The sequence below is a fragment of the Antechinus flavipes genome, chromosome 4 (assembly GCF_016432865.1).
Source record: "Antechinus flavipes isolate AdamAnt ecotype Samford, QLD, Australia chromosome 4, AdamAnt_v2, whole genome shotgun sequence".
Taxonomy (NCBI): Eukaryota; Metazoa; Chordata; class Mammalia; order Dasyuromorphia; family Dasyuridae; genus Antechinus; species Antechinus flavipes.
In genome coordinates, this window is record NC_067401.1 from 173,882,568 (window position 1) to 173,899,913 (window position 17,346).

The 17,346-nt window shown below is 33.7% G+C and overlaps 1 protein-coding gene across 1 annotated transcript in view; it reads right to left on the reverse strand.

Moving 5' to 3' along the window:
- DHRS7C (dehydrogenase/reductase 7C) overlaps nt 1-16,145 on the reverse strand; it is a 45,284-nt gene extending 29,139 nt beyond the window's left edge. Inside the window, exons 1-3 of the mRNA XM_051995545.1 lie at nt 15,987-16,145; nt 15,619-15,782; nt 837-949 (exon numbers count right to left, since the gene is read on the reverse strand). Coding sequence (XP_051851505.1) covers nt 837-949; nt 15,619-15,772 — 267 coding nt within the window. The 5' untranslated portion in view covers nt 15,773-15,782; nt 15,987-16,145. The remainder of the gene's footprint in view (nt 1-836; nt 950-15,618; nt 15,783-15,986) is intronic.
- Between the last annotated feature and the right edge of the window lie 1,201 nt (nt 16,146-17,346).

Consider the following 17,346-nt stretch of genomic DNA (forward strand, 5'->3'; position numbering starts at 1 on the left):
ACTAATTGATCTCATCACAATGTCTTATTTTTTGATTCTTCTAACGATCAACTAACTTGGTTACCCATCTTATTCAGTACATTTGACTCTCAATGAATTTTTGATATTTAAACAGATGAAAATTAAACCTACCCTCAAAGTTTTAAGATTTGTCATCCTGAAGCATAACAATTTTTAAAAAGTTACACTTCAGGCTTTAAAGACATTATGCGGTTGAAAGTTAAGTCTGTAAAACTCAGGATGCAGCACTCAAAATAGGGATAGAGAGGGATGAGAGCTATTATTTTATTAACTTAGGAACTTTTAGGTGAGCAAGTTTCTTCCAAGAAACAAATTGTCTCCTTTTCTGTAATTTGCTATCATGGAATTGTAAAATACTTAGCATTTTACATATTACTTGCTATATATTAGCTGTATAACTCTATGTAAGTTGCTTTATCTTCCTGGCCCCTCTGCCTCCTTTTTCCTAGCACTTAGAAGAGTACTTTTGCACAAAATGAGCATAGAAAAATGGTTGTTGAATGAATGAATGAATGAATTCCTTCCTAACCTTTAACTACTGAATAGATATTTCCCCAGACAAACTGAGACCTGAAAAAAACCTTAACTTAAAAAGACTAAAGTCTCTCACTACATCCTGGGCCACCACCAGTTGTCTTGACCCTATTTTGCCACTAGACTTTGATGACTCTGGAGAAGAGTAAGGCTGATGATTTTTCACATCTTTGCCTCACTTAAACCCAATTCCTTTGCAAGTTAAAATATCATCCTCCTAATGTCATCAATCCTTTTTGAGAATGAAGGATAAACAATGAATAAATATATAAAAGCCTTACCTTGCTTGGATCTGCCACACTAAGAAGTGCATCATACAAGATTTCTAATTTTTCCCAGTTCTTTCCACATAATACCAACCTTGCACCACCAGCATGGAACAGCCTAGAACATTCTATTAAAAAGCATTGAAAAGGACAAAGTAAGTATATTGTTATGGTTCCTTTCTTCTTAATTGTCTAGATCAAAGAATAATAATATCATAAGCTTTTAGTATTACATCACACTGAATGCAATATTACTTTCCTTCAATAAGGAATAAGGCTGGGATAAACATAGAAAGAGCAAAATGAAGAAGAATAGTAAATTCAGGAAAGGGTTAGTCATAAACAACACAAAAAAAGGCCTTCTTTGATGAGTGGAGTTTAAAAGGGAGGAATAAAAGTAAAGACAAAATGGTAAGAATCTGAATCTGAATTGATTATATTAATAACCAATTATTGAATGGGTACTAATTCAATAATTGGTTATTAATATAAAACAGAAATAATAATCCTCTCAAAGAGATCAAGAAGGCAATTGAGATTACTAGTAACTTTGGAGAGTGCTATTTCAATTGAATGAGGAGACCAGAAGCCAGACAGTTTAGCGTTAAGGAGAATGTGAGTGAAAGAAAATAAAGGCACTGATTATATAGACAGTTATCCTGAGGAAGTTATTCACTAGAGAAGAGAAATGTAGGATGATAATAGGGATGGATGGATCAAATGAGGATTTTCAAGGATGAGGGAGACATAGGTATGTCTGTAGGCATTAGGTAAGCATCTAGTAGATGAGGAGAGAGTAAGAGAATGGAAATGATAGAGGGGAGATAAGAAGGAATGGGATCATTTGTGCTTAGAGGGGTAGATGAGTTGGCATTCAGCCATCCATTACAGCTAGGGTTGTACCTGGACTGTTATGAATTATGTGATGTTTTCTAGATGGTAAGCTCCATAATACAATGTCCATATCTTATCTAAATTTTGAACCTCTCCAAGCACCTTACATAGTACTTTGCATGTTCTTAATAGTATTATTTTTTTTAGTATTTTATAATATTATTAGTTTATTATTTATTAATAGTAATATATTCATTGAGGCATTCCAGAAAAAAAGACTGTATAACTAAATACAACTTAGTCTAACTCTCTTTTATTCTGTTAAAATAACCACAAAAGTTCCAAGTACCAAAAAAGCATAAAAACAAGAAGATGAAAAACAACCCTTACTTGGAAGGACATCACTAGAAACTGAAGAGGCTTACAATAAATGGATATTATGTGGTGACAAAATATCCAAATACAGAATCTTGTTCTCAGTACTTTAACATTTGATAATATGGATCGACCTTTTCTTTATGTATCTTTTATCTTCCTGTGCTCCTTTTTGGAGCACAGCACTAGTTTCTTTTATTTTTCCATCTGTCTCTTTTCCCTTTTGTCACCCCAATTTTAATGTTCTCACATATTTAGTGATGAGAATGCTGGAGTCATGAAGGCTTGAGTTTAAATTCTACCTCAGACATTTACTAACTGGGTGACCCTGGCAAGTCTTTTTTTAACCTTTCAACTTCAGTTTCTTCATCTGTTAAAAGGGAATTATAATAGCAGCTACCTTTCATTGTTGATGGGAGGATAAAAGGAGATTACAAATATATTAAACTTTACAAGCATTAAAGTGCTTATATAAATGCTATATTATTCTTCAAATGAATTAAGGAAACCTTATAATATTAATACATGTAAATGTCACTTTATGATTTGAAAAGCACTTTTCTTATATAGTTTTGTAAGATGAGTAACATAAATATTATTGTTCCTAATTTGAAGACAAAGTTGTAATGGGGCTAAAAAAAAAAGTATAATCAGGGCTATTACCCCTGATAAAAGATACTGAGATATCTATCTAGATTTTTCCTTTTCTTTTAAAAAATTTATTTTTATTTTTAATTCCAAATTCTCTCTTTCCCTCCATTATTCCCTGTAATATTCTGGTTGATTTTCTGGAGATCTTTGGATCAGCCTTCCTTTCAGCTGAGTAACACCAAAAGAATGGCCAGAGATAAAGTCCAAATTCTTTATTATCTGCTTCACAGTCTTGTCTCCTTGCCTGGGGCTTGGCTAGCTTTCTGGAGGCCTTTCAGACAGGCCTTGGTCTCAGTGGGGGAAGCAGGACGGGCCAGCCACCATGAGGCTGATGAAGATGGAATGTCTCTGGCAGAGTTTATCCCAGCTTATATACTCCATTATAATTATATCATCGTAGGTGTGAATCTTGCAGAACTATATTAAGTGTTAAGTACATGTACTGAACTAGAGAACTATTTATCACCATGCTAAACTAGATAATCATTGTCTTATTAATTCCACTGAGTTAACAGTGGAATTGCCTAAGTACATTTCTCCAGAATTCTGGCCCATTATACTTCCCTTCCACTCAAAGGGAAGGCAAGAAATATGATACACATTATACATAGGAAATCATGCAAAATGTATTTTTACATTCGTCATGTTTTGAAAAAAGTGCAAGAAAAATAAAGAAAGGAAAAAATATGCTTCAACCTGCACTTTGAGTCCATTAATTCTCTATCTGGCGGTGTATCACATTTTATATCATGAGTCCTTTGAAGCTGTGGTGGGTCATTGTATTAAGTTACTAAGTCTTTTACAGTTAATTCTCTTTCCAATACTTGTTTTGCTATATAAACTGTTTTCCTTATTCTGCTCATTTTCCTTTGCATCAGTTCAATCAAACCTTCCTAGGTTTTTCTGAAAATATGCCCAACAGGTTTTATAGCACAATAGTATTCCACTACATTTTTATACCATAATTTGTTCAGCCATTTCCCAATTTATAGGGAAATTCCTCAGTTTCCTATTATTTGCTTCCACAAAATAGATACTATAAGTATTTCATACATATAGGTCCTTTTTTTCTTCTTTGATATACCTGAGGAAAAGCCCTAAAATTAATATTGCTGGGTCAAAAGGTATGCATATTTTTATAGTTTTACAGTTTCTAATTGTTCTTCAGAATGGTTGGACTTGTTCATAGCTCTACCAATAATTCTTTGTCTAACTTTCTTGATCAGTCTCAGTGATGTTTTCCTACTGGTATTGGTGGATTACATCATAGGTACCAAACTCAAATAAAAGTGGGGGCCACTAATTGATACATAAAGATTCCTGTAGTAGCATATTGACTTAGTTTTAAAATGTTCTATTGTATTTTTATTTTGCTAAATTAAATTTTGCTACAAATTAAAAAAAAATTTACATCACAGTATAATCTTATTTGGGCCACACTCATTTGATATCTCTAGGTTATGACAAATTCAATACTTAAACACAAATAATTTGGAAACTGTAATCTTCAAATGACCTTTACTTCTATATGTTTGGAGAGGGTCTGCCTCTCTAGTAATTATGTATAGTCCTTTTGATAACAAACCTGCTACTTCTTCTAGTTCTCTAGCCATTTGTTTACTTCCACAGATGCATCAACCAATCAGATTTCCAGGAACAGGATACCCTGTTAAGTGATTCTTTAAATAATACTTATGTTCCTCTGACACACTTTCATCTATACCTATTCCTCCCTATCCTCTAATCACTTGTTAAAACTCACTGATATGAACTAATATAAACATCTTTGTGAAAGTCCCAGTATAGTTGTAACTGAATTATGCTTGTGATGGGGTTACCTCTGCCCCCAAATCTGCTTTGGAATGATAATATGAATAATAGAATAATAATAGAATGATAATCTGGGGGACTTACTTCCACCAAAGCATTGATTATTTCATAGTATTTTTTCATGGTAGTCTTTCCTAATTTTTCTATCACAAAAGGCAGCTACTATACATCTGTTCTCATAGCAAGAAGCTGCACCTTAAATATTAGTATGCATAAACCAAAGACATTCATGTATCAACAAAACTCATTTTTCTGGCAGTTTTTCCTCTTTGCAGATCAATTTGATAAAACATGATTGTGATGAAATACTATTGTGCTATTAGAAATGATGGGCTTGATGATCTTGGAAAAGCATATATAGATTTGCATAAAGAGCAAAATGAATAACCCCAAAAGAATATAATGGTTATATTGTTTTAAGAATAACCTTGAGTGAATAAGCCATTTTTACTATAAATATCCAAATTAACTACAAAGGACACATGAAAAAAGATGCTATCTGCATCTAGAGAAAGAACTGATAAATGGAAGTATTTTTCATAAATATATATATATATATGTGTGTGTGTGTGTATGTGTGTGTGTGTGTATACATAGTTATGTCTAATAGTAGCTAATAATAGTAAGGGGGAGGGAAGAAAGAAGAGAAAAAAAGAAATGATAACTTTATTATATATTTAGAAGGAATAACAAATTGTACATAATACTTTTTCAGTTTCATGTACAATCATTTTTTAATTTTTAAAAATTTTTTATTTTTAAATTTTTTAAAAATAAGACTATGTTATAGAAATGCTTGTCTTATTCTACAAATTAAAAAAAATTAATAAAGGCCCTGGGAAGATGAAAACAAAAACCAAAATTCCTTACCTCTGAGGGCTGAGGTGATACAACATATATATATATATATATATATGTGTGTGTGTGTGTGTGTGTGTGTGTGTGTGTGTGTGTGTGTGTTATATATAAACAAGAAATTGAAAAAAAAAACCTACTTTTTTTATACCTATAGATCGGGAAAGATTTACTTAGGAGTTTTTACCTAAGCTGTGTTATGGAGAAAATTTGCCTAAAGGTCTCAAGGTTGTGGCCAGTTGAATTATCCACCGGCAACCACTAATAGCCTTTCCTATTTTTAGATGCCCCAGTTAACACTATCTCAGATTCTATTAGAAGTTTGCTAGTGTATTTTACCTGGTTGCTATATTACAGTGGGATTTCTTTTGCTATGGTGCTAGTAGAAGAAAAAACATTACGGATTTACAATTTTTGAATCCTATATATGCAATTTACTTAAGTAATATTAAGCAAGCTACAATACAGAGAGTGCTAGATTGGAATATTTTTCCAAAAAGCTTGTTTATTCATAGAGTGAAATATAGAAAAACAATTTTAAGTCACTCTCTTCCCAATAAAAGTGCAAATGTCTGGACTTTAAAAAAGAAAGAAAATGGCACATTTTAACACTTTGAAATAGGCAGAAATTTTAAGCAATTTTTTATGGCAATAGCAGCAAAACAATATCATTTAATCCTTTGGTATTTTTTTTTCTTCAAAGACATTTTACAATGACTTTTCTCTGCCAAAGGACAAGAAATATTAAACAGATTTGCTTTGCAACATTTTATGCACTTTTGAAAAATAAAATAGGTGGAATGTTTTAAGATGACTGAATACATTAGCTTCAGGAGAACAACTATGTCATATATTTGTCTCTCTCCCAAGGTGTCCTGAATCTACTAGGCACTTAATAGTGTTGCTAATCAAAATATGTCAAGTTTGCTTAAGATCACATATTATCTTCTGATACTTATAAAGGGAAAGAAATATGTATGTGACTTAGTTGTACCTCTATATAACTTGGTATATCTATAATCTTATTCTTCTCCAGTCCCTCCCACTCCTACATCCATGGCTAATAGGATCATTATAACCTACCCTTATGAGTATTTTATACCCTTCAAAAATATGGGCATAAAAATATGTACATATGAAGTTACAAAACAGTAGTGTCTAAGTCATAGATATGCTTTTTATTTTTATTTATTTATTTATTTTAAATAACTTTTTATTGATAGAACTCATGCCAGGGTAATTTTTTACAACATTATCCCTTGCATTCACTTCAATATGCTTTTAAAAATAACAATAATGATGATTATACTTTTTTCCTTTTCAATGTACACTATAAACCAGCATTAGCTATGCTAATCTTCATAAACCTCTCATGAGGTAGGGGTACAATTATGTTCAGTTTACAGATGGGGATGCTGAAGCAGACAAGCCCAAAGTCACAGAGGCACTTGCTCTTGAGATAAGGGAGAAAACCAGAACCCTGAGGTCATATCTTACTAAGAGACAAATTTCAATCCAATTTTGCAAAGTGGCACTTGGAGGTAGACTACCTTTTTCAGGCTGCTAGGGATGCCAATGGATAAAATCCTGCTTCAGTGGAGGCTAATCTAGTAGCCTGAAAAAGTTAACATACTCATGTGAGTGGGAAGTTCGAGACTAAAATTAAGCCGTGGTAAAGTGAGACAAGGATTCAAATTATTCCCTTGGTAGAATCTAGCTTACTCCCAAGATAGCACTTAAGACACTGCCAGAAAATATGTGCAATCTGGATGGTCAAATCCAATATGGTGGAAGAGTCTAAGACCACAATCCCAGGAAAGGAAGTGCTACGAATTTATTCACACTTCCTCTGCTAAAGAATCCAATTGGCATCCTAACAGCTCAACTCTCCATAGTCACATTAGGCAAATTGTATGTAAAAAGTCCTACCTGTAGCTTTATTATTCTGCTGACTTAGCTTTACAATAAAGCTTAGATAATATCTAATACTTGGAATATTGCCCCAATATATAGATAACAAAATTATAATCTATAACCAAAAATACCAAGTCATACATATTTGAGTAGAGCATTTAACATAATACAGAGTTAAAATGAATTCCTCTTAACCTATTCTCTATTACACTCTCTTTTCCTATCATCGCAAGTTTTCACTCTTCAGATTGCTTACTTTGCCATTTTTGATTCACTTTCCTAGTTCTTCCAACATTCTTTGTTTCCCTTTCTCATTTTTCTTTTCTCAGGCTTGAGTTTTCAAAAACCTAATTCTATCCTCAGAAGAATCGAGTACAATTCCCATAGGGGTCAGTGAAAGTTACCTTTGGGTATCTTAAGCTGCAATGATTCATATCTTCTCCTTATTTTCTCCTGGCACCAGAAACTCATATAATTACTGTGGTACCATCAGAAAAATAAAACAAACTCATTAGAAATTTCCATTTCTTTTCTCCAGTACCAAAAAAAGTGTAAGTTATATATATATGCGAGAGAGAACTACACACTGGAGTGATCCCCCATATAGCTCAGCTCATTTAAGGGAATGGTGCTATAATAAAGTAAAAAATAAACTTAAGTTCCCTAGGCAACCACCATCCCTTGTTGTATGTCATATTATTTCAAGTGTACATAGTACATGTTTTGTAGTCCCACACACTTAACTAGATGTGTGACTCCAGGTGAATCACTTCACTTTTCTTTGCCTTAGTTTCATCTGTAAAATGGGGATGATAATAGCACTTACTTCCAGGATTGTGAAAACAAAACGAGATATTTGTGAAGAGTGAAGCACTATATAAATACTAGTTATGATTACTTTCGGAGATTAACACATTTTAACCTCAATTTCCTCATCTGTAAAATAAGAACTCTAAAACTCCAACTTTAAAATTGCATCATTTTATGATCCAGGTCTGATTCTTAGGTTGTTGTTGATTCATGTATATTCCAAGCTAATTTGGCTCTGGGATACTTTTGATCTTGAACTATTGAAAGCAACCATAAATATCAAATGTAGGAGTGAAAGTGATCTGAAGAAATGGAATATCAATCTTATAATAGGAGACAGAGAAATTTTATGTCAAACAGAAAATAAGTCATATTTTATTAAAAAAAGTTATCGAATTTGTCACGTGAACCACATGTAGATTTGATAGGGATCCTATATAATGCTGGGTGTAGCATATCAGCTTGAGAAGTGCTAATAAGCCTGCAGAATAACAAGGAATCATTTTATTAATTAACAAGAGGAGTATAATATATCATTTTTGAACAAGGTGTCAGCATATTTAAATTACCAATCCAGTGTTGTCTCCAAAGTTTTTCTGATCAATGTGTATGTGTGTGTCTTTTTTTTTTTCCCCCTAAGGCAATTGGGGTTAAGTGACTTGCCCAGGGTCACACAGCTAGGAAGTATGTATGTGTCTTTTACCATTTCTGGCTTCATGTCTTCAAATGAATGAACAAGAAAGAAATCTTCCATGGGATTCTGAATTGTAGCCTGAGTTTAATATAAAAATGCTAATTGGGATTATTAAAATAGGAAAATCTATATCCCTAGAATCTCCACCCTCTATCTGAAAAAATTTTTCATTTACTTTCAGTCTTCTTTATATATTTTACACAAAGAATCAAGACATAGAAGACATTTTATTTAACACAACAATGAAGACATAAGGGGGAAAAGCTTCATTTCTATTACATGGGATCACCACTCAATTTCTTCCAAAAGTCTTCTTCTGAATCTATCTCTAGGTTGTGGAGAAAAAATAAGGATATTGATGTTAAGATCCAGATCCAAGTTCTGGGTCCTAGCCTGGGACAATGAAAGAAAGAGAGAAGTTGAAAGGAAGGACTAACAGTGGAACAGTTTCTTTGTCTTCTCATTCACCTATGAGGTTTTTGGAAGCTACTTATCTCAGCCACACAAGTCCAGAGTCTTCTCTGCTCACTGATCACCAATTGATCATACTGTGTGCCTGGGACACTCTGGTTTTTTACTCTCATTACCAAAAGGTCTGGCTTAGTTTTCCTTAAGGAAAACTTTTGGATCCTCTAACTCCCACAAAAGTGAAATGTTTTAATACCAATTATAAGCATAAACATGAGATTTTCAAAAAATCCGAGTGTTTTAGTATTTAATATTTTAATAGGAAAAAAACATTAAGTATTGAACTTATATTGTAATATACATGTATAGAATACATTTTGTGACACTACATTAGATCATAGGATTAGCTGTAGAGATAGAAAGCAAACAGTAGGAAGAAGCTCCAGAATCGTCTATCTGCCTACAGTGAGTAAAGACTACATATCTGCTAGCCTCAAGCTATGTGGCAGAACAGCTCCTGGCAGAGTCAATGAATCTGGCAGAGCTGAACATTAGTTCAGTAGAGATAATGAATCTAGCAAAGCAGCATCTGATGTAGAATATGTGTAAACTAATTGCCTAGCAGAGACCAATACAGAGCAGGCCTGGAGGGAGCAGTGTGATAACATTCCAGAAGATTTGAATGCCTTGTATTGTTGGAAATGTAATTTGTTAGATCATAAATGGTCCTATGATCACACATATGCACCTCTATGTGTTTTTTCTACGTGTATCCATGCTTCATTTTGATGATAAGGGTATTTATCAGGTTTAAGGGCAAGAGATACATTTATATACATACACATATATTTAAACTATGCTATTTCATGAAGCATCTTTACTTTGAACTAATCGTGTATTTTGATTAATGAAGGAAAATACATTTATGTATGCTCATGGCCTACAGTTTTATATGAATGTATATCTACAGAGTACCTTTGATCTGAGAAAACTTTGTTTGGGAGATCCAATTTACTATTTGGGGCAAGAGGTGTTTTGAGGTACTATAACCCTATCAAACTAATGCACGGAAAGAATCTGACTCTTATTAATTATTCTTGTTATTTACATAAAGCATTTTTAATTTAATCTGTTTTGATTTTCACAATAGTCCTGTAAGAAGGACTATCATTACCTTCACTTCACTGAGATTCAGAGAATTTAAGTTACTTTTCTAGAGTCTCATAACTGGTAAAAGGCAAAATCGGGAGTTGAATTTGGTTATTTTGACTCTAAGCACAGGACTCTTCATAAAACCAACCAATTTCTTACTATCTTGGTTGCTTATGTAGCCATAGGCCCATGAACTCTAGAAATATTAAAAGTAGAATTTTCAAGGAGCCTCAATGGAGAGGCAGTATGGCAAATGGATAGAAGACTGGACTTGACCTGGGTTCAAATTTCTCATCTATACTTACTAGCTGTGTGACTTTGGCAAGTCATTTAATCTCTCTGATCCTCAGTCTCCTCATTTATAAAGTGATAAGGTTGGATGCCAAGGCCAGTAAAGACTCTTTTTAAACTCTAAATCTATAATCACACAATTCTTTACCTATTCTTCCTTTTTGACTAATGGTACATATTTATGAGACAGCTGGTTGGAGTGAGAAGCACATAGCAAAACATGGTAAATTGAACCCTATATCTCTCTAAGGATAGCTTGGGATTTTGCTATTCTTAATAAATGAATGCAGGGAGGATTCCCAACTTCCTCCACCCTCATCCCCCCATACACAAGCACACAGAATAACAGAATTTGAAACTTGGAATGGTCTTCAGAGGTCATTTAGTTCAATCCATAAACAAAGAAATTCATATTACAATATGCCCAATAAGAATACTGTCCATTTTCTACTTAAAGAGAAACTAAAGAAGAGAGACTCACCACTTTTCAAGGCAGCCAATTACATTTTTGTCCTGCTCCATTTGTTTTTTTTTAATAGTATCTTATTTTTCCAAATACATGTAAAGACAGTTAACATTCATTTTTATAAAACTTTGTGTTCCATATTTTTCCCTCCCTCCCTTACCTTCCCTCCTCCCCCAGACAGCAAGCATTATGATATAGGTTAAATATGTGCAATTTTTAAAACATATTTCTGTATTTGTCATGTTGTGTAAGAAAAATCATATCAAAAATGAAAAAAATTTGAGAAAGGAAAAACAAGCAATCAACAAAAACTTGAAAATACTGTTTTCATCCACATTCAGTCTCCATCGTCCTCTCTTCAGATGCAGATGGTATTTTCCATCCCAAGTCTATTGGAATTGCCTTAACTCACAACAATGTTGAAAAACTGCACCACTTTTTACTGTTTTTCCTCACATCTAATCTCTTTGCAACTTTGCATCCTCCTACCTCTATCCTTTAGGATCTAATTTCTCTTCCACATGAGAGCTATTAAGTCCTTCCTGAGTTCTTTTTTCCAGGTTAAACATGACTATTCACTCAACCAGTCCCCATATGACATAGACTTATAGCCCTTCACTATCCTAGTTGGCTTCTCGGACACTCTTCAGGTTATCAATGTAATTTTTTCATTCCTTGGTCCTTCGTTCCTTCATTCCTTTCTCTCTCTCTCCTTCCCTCCCTCCTTCTATCCTCTTTATTTTTCCCCTTCTCTGTCTTTCTTTTTGCCTTAAACCTTTGCACCCAGAACTGAACACATAACTCCACATAAGGTCTTCACTATGAGCTTCAATCCTGCCAGTCTTTCAGTTTTCTTTACTCCTTTTTCAATGACTATAATTTCCTCTTGATTCCTATTTCAACCTCTTGATGAATCACATCAACTCTATACTATCTTCCATTGTTAAACCTCTTGCTCTCTTGTTCTATCACAGATTATAAATCCCAACCCTGGATTATTCCCACAATCCTTTGGTCCTGTTCATGTACTATTAAATGGAACTGGAGGAAATGACAAAACTCTACTGGCCCAGTTAATGTATAATAGTTAATTTCAAGTGGACCTTCACTACATCATAGTAATTCAACTTATTTCTACATGATTTATTTCCTATCATATTTACCACAAACTCTCTCTTGCTTACCTCTCAGAGACAATCAGTTGTCAAGTATATCATTTCTTTCCTTATAATGTCTCTTATACAACCTTCTTTCCACTCATACAACCATCATCTTAATTTAAGCCCTTATTGCCTCTCAGCGGGTCTAGAGCAATAAGCTTTTAATTGGTCTTCCAACCCCAAATTAATCCCACTCTGATCCATCCTTCATTAGGAATCGCTAAGTGATTCTCCTAAAATGAATGTCTGACTTTGCCTCTCTAAGACTCAATAAACTCCAGAGATTCTCTATTACCTCCAGGATCAAATATAAAGTTCTCTACAACTTGGCCCCTTCCTTCCTTTCCAAACTTTGTACCTTCTATTCACCTCTATTGACTGTGTGATTCAATCACATTAGCATATTTACTGTTCTTTGTACATGATTTTCTGCCTCCATGACCATGTACTTGTGTTCCTAAACCTGGAAAGCTCTCCTTCCTAACCTCTGACTCTTAGTATTTCTAGCTCTATTTAAGACTATATTCAAGTATTGTCTCCTTTGGGAGGCCTTTCCTAGACTCTCCACTGCTAGTGCAATCTCCTAGGTAACTTTCCATTGAATCTGTATTTACTGTATATGTTTTGTATGCCCATGACACACTATAAGCAAATAATAAATGTTTGTTAACTGACTGATTGATTGATTTATTTTTTTTTAATTTTATTTTATTTAATAATAACTTTGTATTGTGACTGATTGATTTATGAAGGTAGAATATGATGGAAGTAATGTGCCTTGTTCCCAGAAGTTATGAGTCTTGTAATACAGCTCAATATATCATTAGTTTTTTGGTTGTCACATTATATTCCTAACTCATGTTGAACTTAATGTCCACTCTTATGCCAAAATTTTTTCCAAAACAATTTCTGTATAATTATGTCTCTCCCATCATATCTTGTGAAGTTGACATTTGTACCAAAATGTGTTTACATTTATCACTGATAAATTTAATCTTATAGTTCGATACGCTATCCAATGCATGTATTTTGAATCCTGTCTCTGTCATTTGGTATATTGGCTATTCCTCCCAGTTTGGTGATATCAGTAAGCTTGATGAACTTTACACATGTACACACATACACAAACACACACACACACACACACACACACACATCCTCTCCTCTGCTTAAATGTTATTAATTTGCTAGATATTAAGGACAGATGAGAGCCCAGGGATTTGTACATACAGCATTATTCTAGGACAAAATTTGACTAGCATTTGACTGGGAGTCAGGAAGACTTGAGTTCAAATGTAGTCTTAGACATTAGCTTTATGATCACACTCAAGTTATTTAAACCTCAGTTTCCCTCAGTTTTCACATTTGTAAAAAGGGAATAATAAATAACAGCACGTACTTTCAAAGGTTGTTGTGAGGAGCAAAAAAGACAATAATTGTAAACACTTAGCATTGTGCCTTGCATAATAAGCTCCGTAAATGCTAGGTAACTATCATTATTATATTTGACATAAAGCACTTTGCTAATTACCACATTTAATAGCAACTACCCTCAATTTATTAATTAGCAATCATGCATAAAACAACCAACTATTGGTTATTAAGTAATAAATTAATTGATTTAGTATTAATTGATGTTTAATCAATATATTTGATTATTAACAGCATTGTGTATAATTAACATTTGATGTTTTACAAATATCTCATTTTATCCTCACAATAACCCTTGAAGTTAGATGCCATTATCCCTATTTTATGGATGATAAAACTGAAGCTGAGATAGGTTAATGATTTGCTTAGGGTCACATACAATAAATATCTCATTTAGATTTAACTTACTAATTCCAGGTCTAACTTTCTATCCAATGGACCATCTATCTGACCATATATTTAATATTTCAAATAATATTACATGTAATAGTAAACATTTATAAATGTTTAAAGTTTAAAAATGATTATATATAATCACCTTAGATTTTCACAACAATCTTGTAATGTAGATATGCCTTTTATAGATGAAGAAACTGACATTCAGAAAGTTTAAATGCTTTATCCAATATCACAATTAAATGACAAACCCAAACTTTGCTCAGATCTTCTAATTAGATTCTATTTTTATTGTTACACATTGCTTCCTAGGATATTTGTCTTTTTCATTCAAAAGCTTTGAGTTCTCTGCTTTTATTCAATGCTGCACTCTTGGTCCAGTCAGAGTATAAGGGTAGGGTACTTAACCTAGGTGTAGATAGACCTTATGCAAATGTTTTTTAAGGTAGCATTTTCATTCTTCAAATCAAAGCGGAAGATAGCCCTTGGATATAGGAGTCCCTGCTGTGAATAGTGTTCTTGAGAATTGCATTTATTTCACATTTCCATATTATTAAATTGCTTCTAATTGATAATAGAAATTAGAAATATTAGAAAAATTATCTTTCCTTTTGGAATACATAAGAAATATCATACAGCAAAATATATATATATATATATCAGTCAGATCATCTATCCAGAATCAAGGACCTCCTGAAAATGTCAATGATATTACTAAGAAGTATTTATTAACTATCTAAAGTATATGAAGGATGAGCAATAAGAAAATAGATAAAATGAAAAGTATAGGAAACTTTGAAAACAAAATCAAGTCCATTCTAAAGTAAGCAAATGAACTTTTTTTTTCTTTTTTTTTGAGGACTAGAAGAGATAAAATCATGTTTTGATACCTTTTCTTGACATGGAGATAGCTCTAGCTCTGAGTTCCTACAGGTTATGTTAGCACAGAAAAAGTCCAGAAGGCATTGCACAACTGGAAAAACTTCCAACTAGGGACCAAGAGATGGGCCATGTAACAGAAGTATCTGTTCTTTAGAGGACCAGTCTAATTAGGCCAGAAGATTGTTCAGCAACTGGTGGGTATTTTTCAGCCATAGTAACATAGTAAAGGCATGAAGGAAGTGGTGATCTCTGTTTGACGAAGCAATACCCTGCTTTCATGAATGATATCACAATTATTTAGAAGTTCTGTGGTAATAATGACTGAGGTACATTTGATATTTTAGAATGCTTTGAGAAATGTCAGCATTGAATGTATGGTCTCAAGGAAGGGACTCTGTTGAAACAATCTATGCATGTGAAAATTCTGGTTTGCTCATTACAATGTTTACTATTATTCTGTAACCACATTTTGTTCATAGTACTTCACCAAACCCTCAGTGGAGTGTTACAGACAGGCATACCTGACTCTGCCTTAAGAGCATTTCCCATCTCTCACCTTCTTCTCTTCCCTCTTCCCTTTCCGTTCCCTTCCCGGCCCCTTTAATCCCAGAAGGCAGAAAAGAGACTGAATGAGAAAAGTGCACTTACCCTTGCCTAGCCCCGATATGGCATCAGTAATCACAACCACTTTGTTCTGGACTGCTGATTTTGACCACAGTCTGGAAACTTCTTGGTAGATGAAGAGGATTCCACTGATTGCCAGAAGGAGCAGAGGAAGCATGAGCACAGCCGTGATCTCCATCTTGCTCTTTCTGGGAAAAAGAAAGTACAATTAGTTTCAAAAAGAGACATCATTTACACTACAAAGACAGTATAGGACCAAATCCAGTAATACATCCCAGTAGTGGCCTTGCCTGCTCACAGGTTTCAGAGGCAGGTCCTTCTGGGCACCTTCTTTATCTCCCCAGGAATTCCCCAATATGGGTAATTGTGTTCTGCAAGGGGGCAAAACTCACCCCAATGTTCCCAGCTTTAGCACTGTGAGTGATAATCTCCAAATGCTTGATCAAAAGGAAATTACTCAGTGTTTTCCAGGAACCAAAGTAAAGTCCAAATTTAATTAAAATGGCTCTGCATTTTTAGAAAGAAATCTATGGACTAAAGCCACTTGTTTGGGCTCTTATAGGCTATTTATAGTTCTTGGTTTCACTAAAAGGCTTTTCAGGGTAATTATAGTGTCTGCTGTGATATTCAGGGACACATGCCTGCTATATCTGGTTTCAAAAAGCTTTCCAGTCCTTTTAAAGCTCTCTTTGCTTGCCTGTTTGAAGTTTCCTATGCAGATTGAGCTTGAAAATTAGGGATCAAGATTTTGGATTTGCTGTGCAAACATGCTTTATCCTACTTCTTATAAAATGGATAAGCCACTGCATATTCAAGGGAGAGTGACAAAACAAATTCTTGTTGAAGGAAATGAAGATATTTTATTTGGAGAATAAAAGACAAGGAAAACATGGAAAGATTACATAGTTGAAGGACTGATAAATAATGAAGGAATTCAGGTTATGTTGTGTGGTTCAAGAAGAGCAAAAGGATTAATGGTTAGAAGTATCAGGGACATAGATTGAGTCAGATAATTAGCATTTATTAAGCACCTGCAAATACTTAAACTGAAACACATAAGAAGAAGATGGAACCTTGGAAAAGACTTTGATGTTGAGAAAGATTGAAGGCAAAATAAAAAGGGACTGACAGAGGATGAGGTAAATAGATAGTGTCATGGAAATAATGAATGGACTTGGACAGACTCTGAGAGATAATGGAGAATAGAAAAGACTGGTATGCAATGATTCAACTTGAAGAGTTGAACATTACTGAATGACTAAATAACAACAAACAAACAAAAAAAGTCAGGCACTGTGCTAAGCACAAAGGGCAAAAACAACACTTGTTCTTAAGAAGCTTATTATTTAAATGGGCAAAACAACTTACAAACAAGTACATACAAACAAGACATATGCAATATAAATTAGAAATAATCAATAGAGGAAAAGTATTATCATTAAATATGATTGAAAAAGGCTTCTTGGAAAAGGGAGGCTTCAGGTGAGACTTGATGAAAGCTCAGAGGGAAGCATAGATGAGAAAGGAGAGAATTTCAGGCACTGGGTAACAGTAAGTGAAAATGCAATTGAGGAATTGAAGTATCTGCTGTGAGTAACATTGAGGAGACCAATGTTACTGAATAAGCAGCAAAGTCAAAGGTGAAAAGTAGGGATAAGCCAAATTATAACAAATTTTGAAAGCTAAACAAAGCATTTTACATTTGATCCTGTAAGTAATAGAGAGTCAATGAAGTTTATTTGTGTGTGTGTG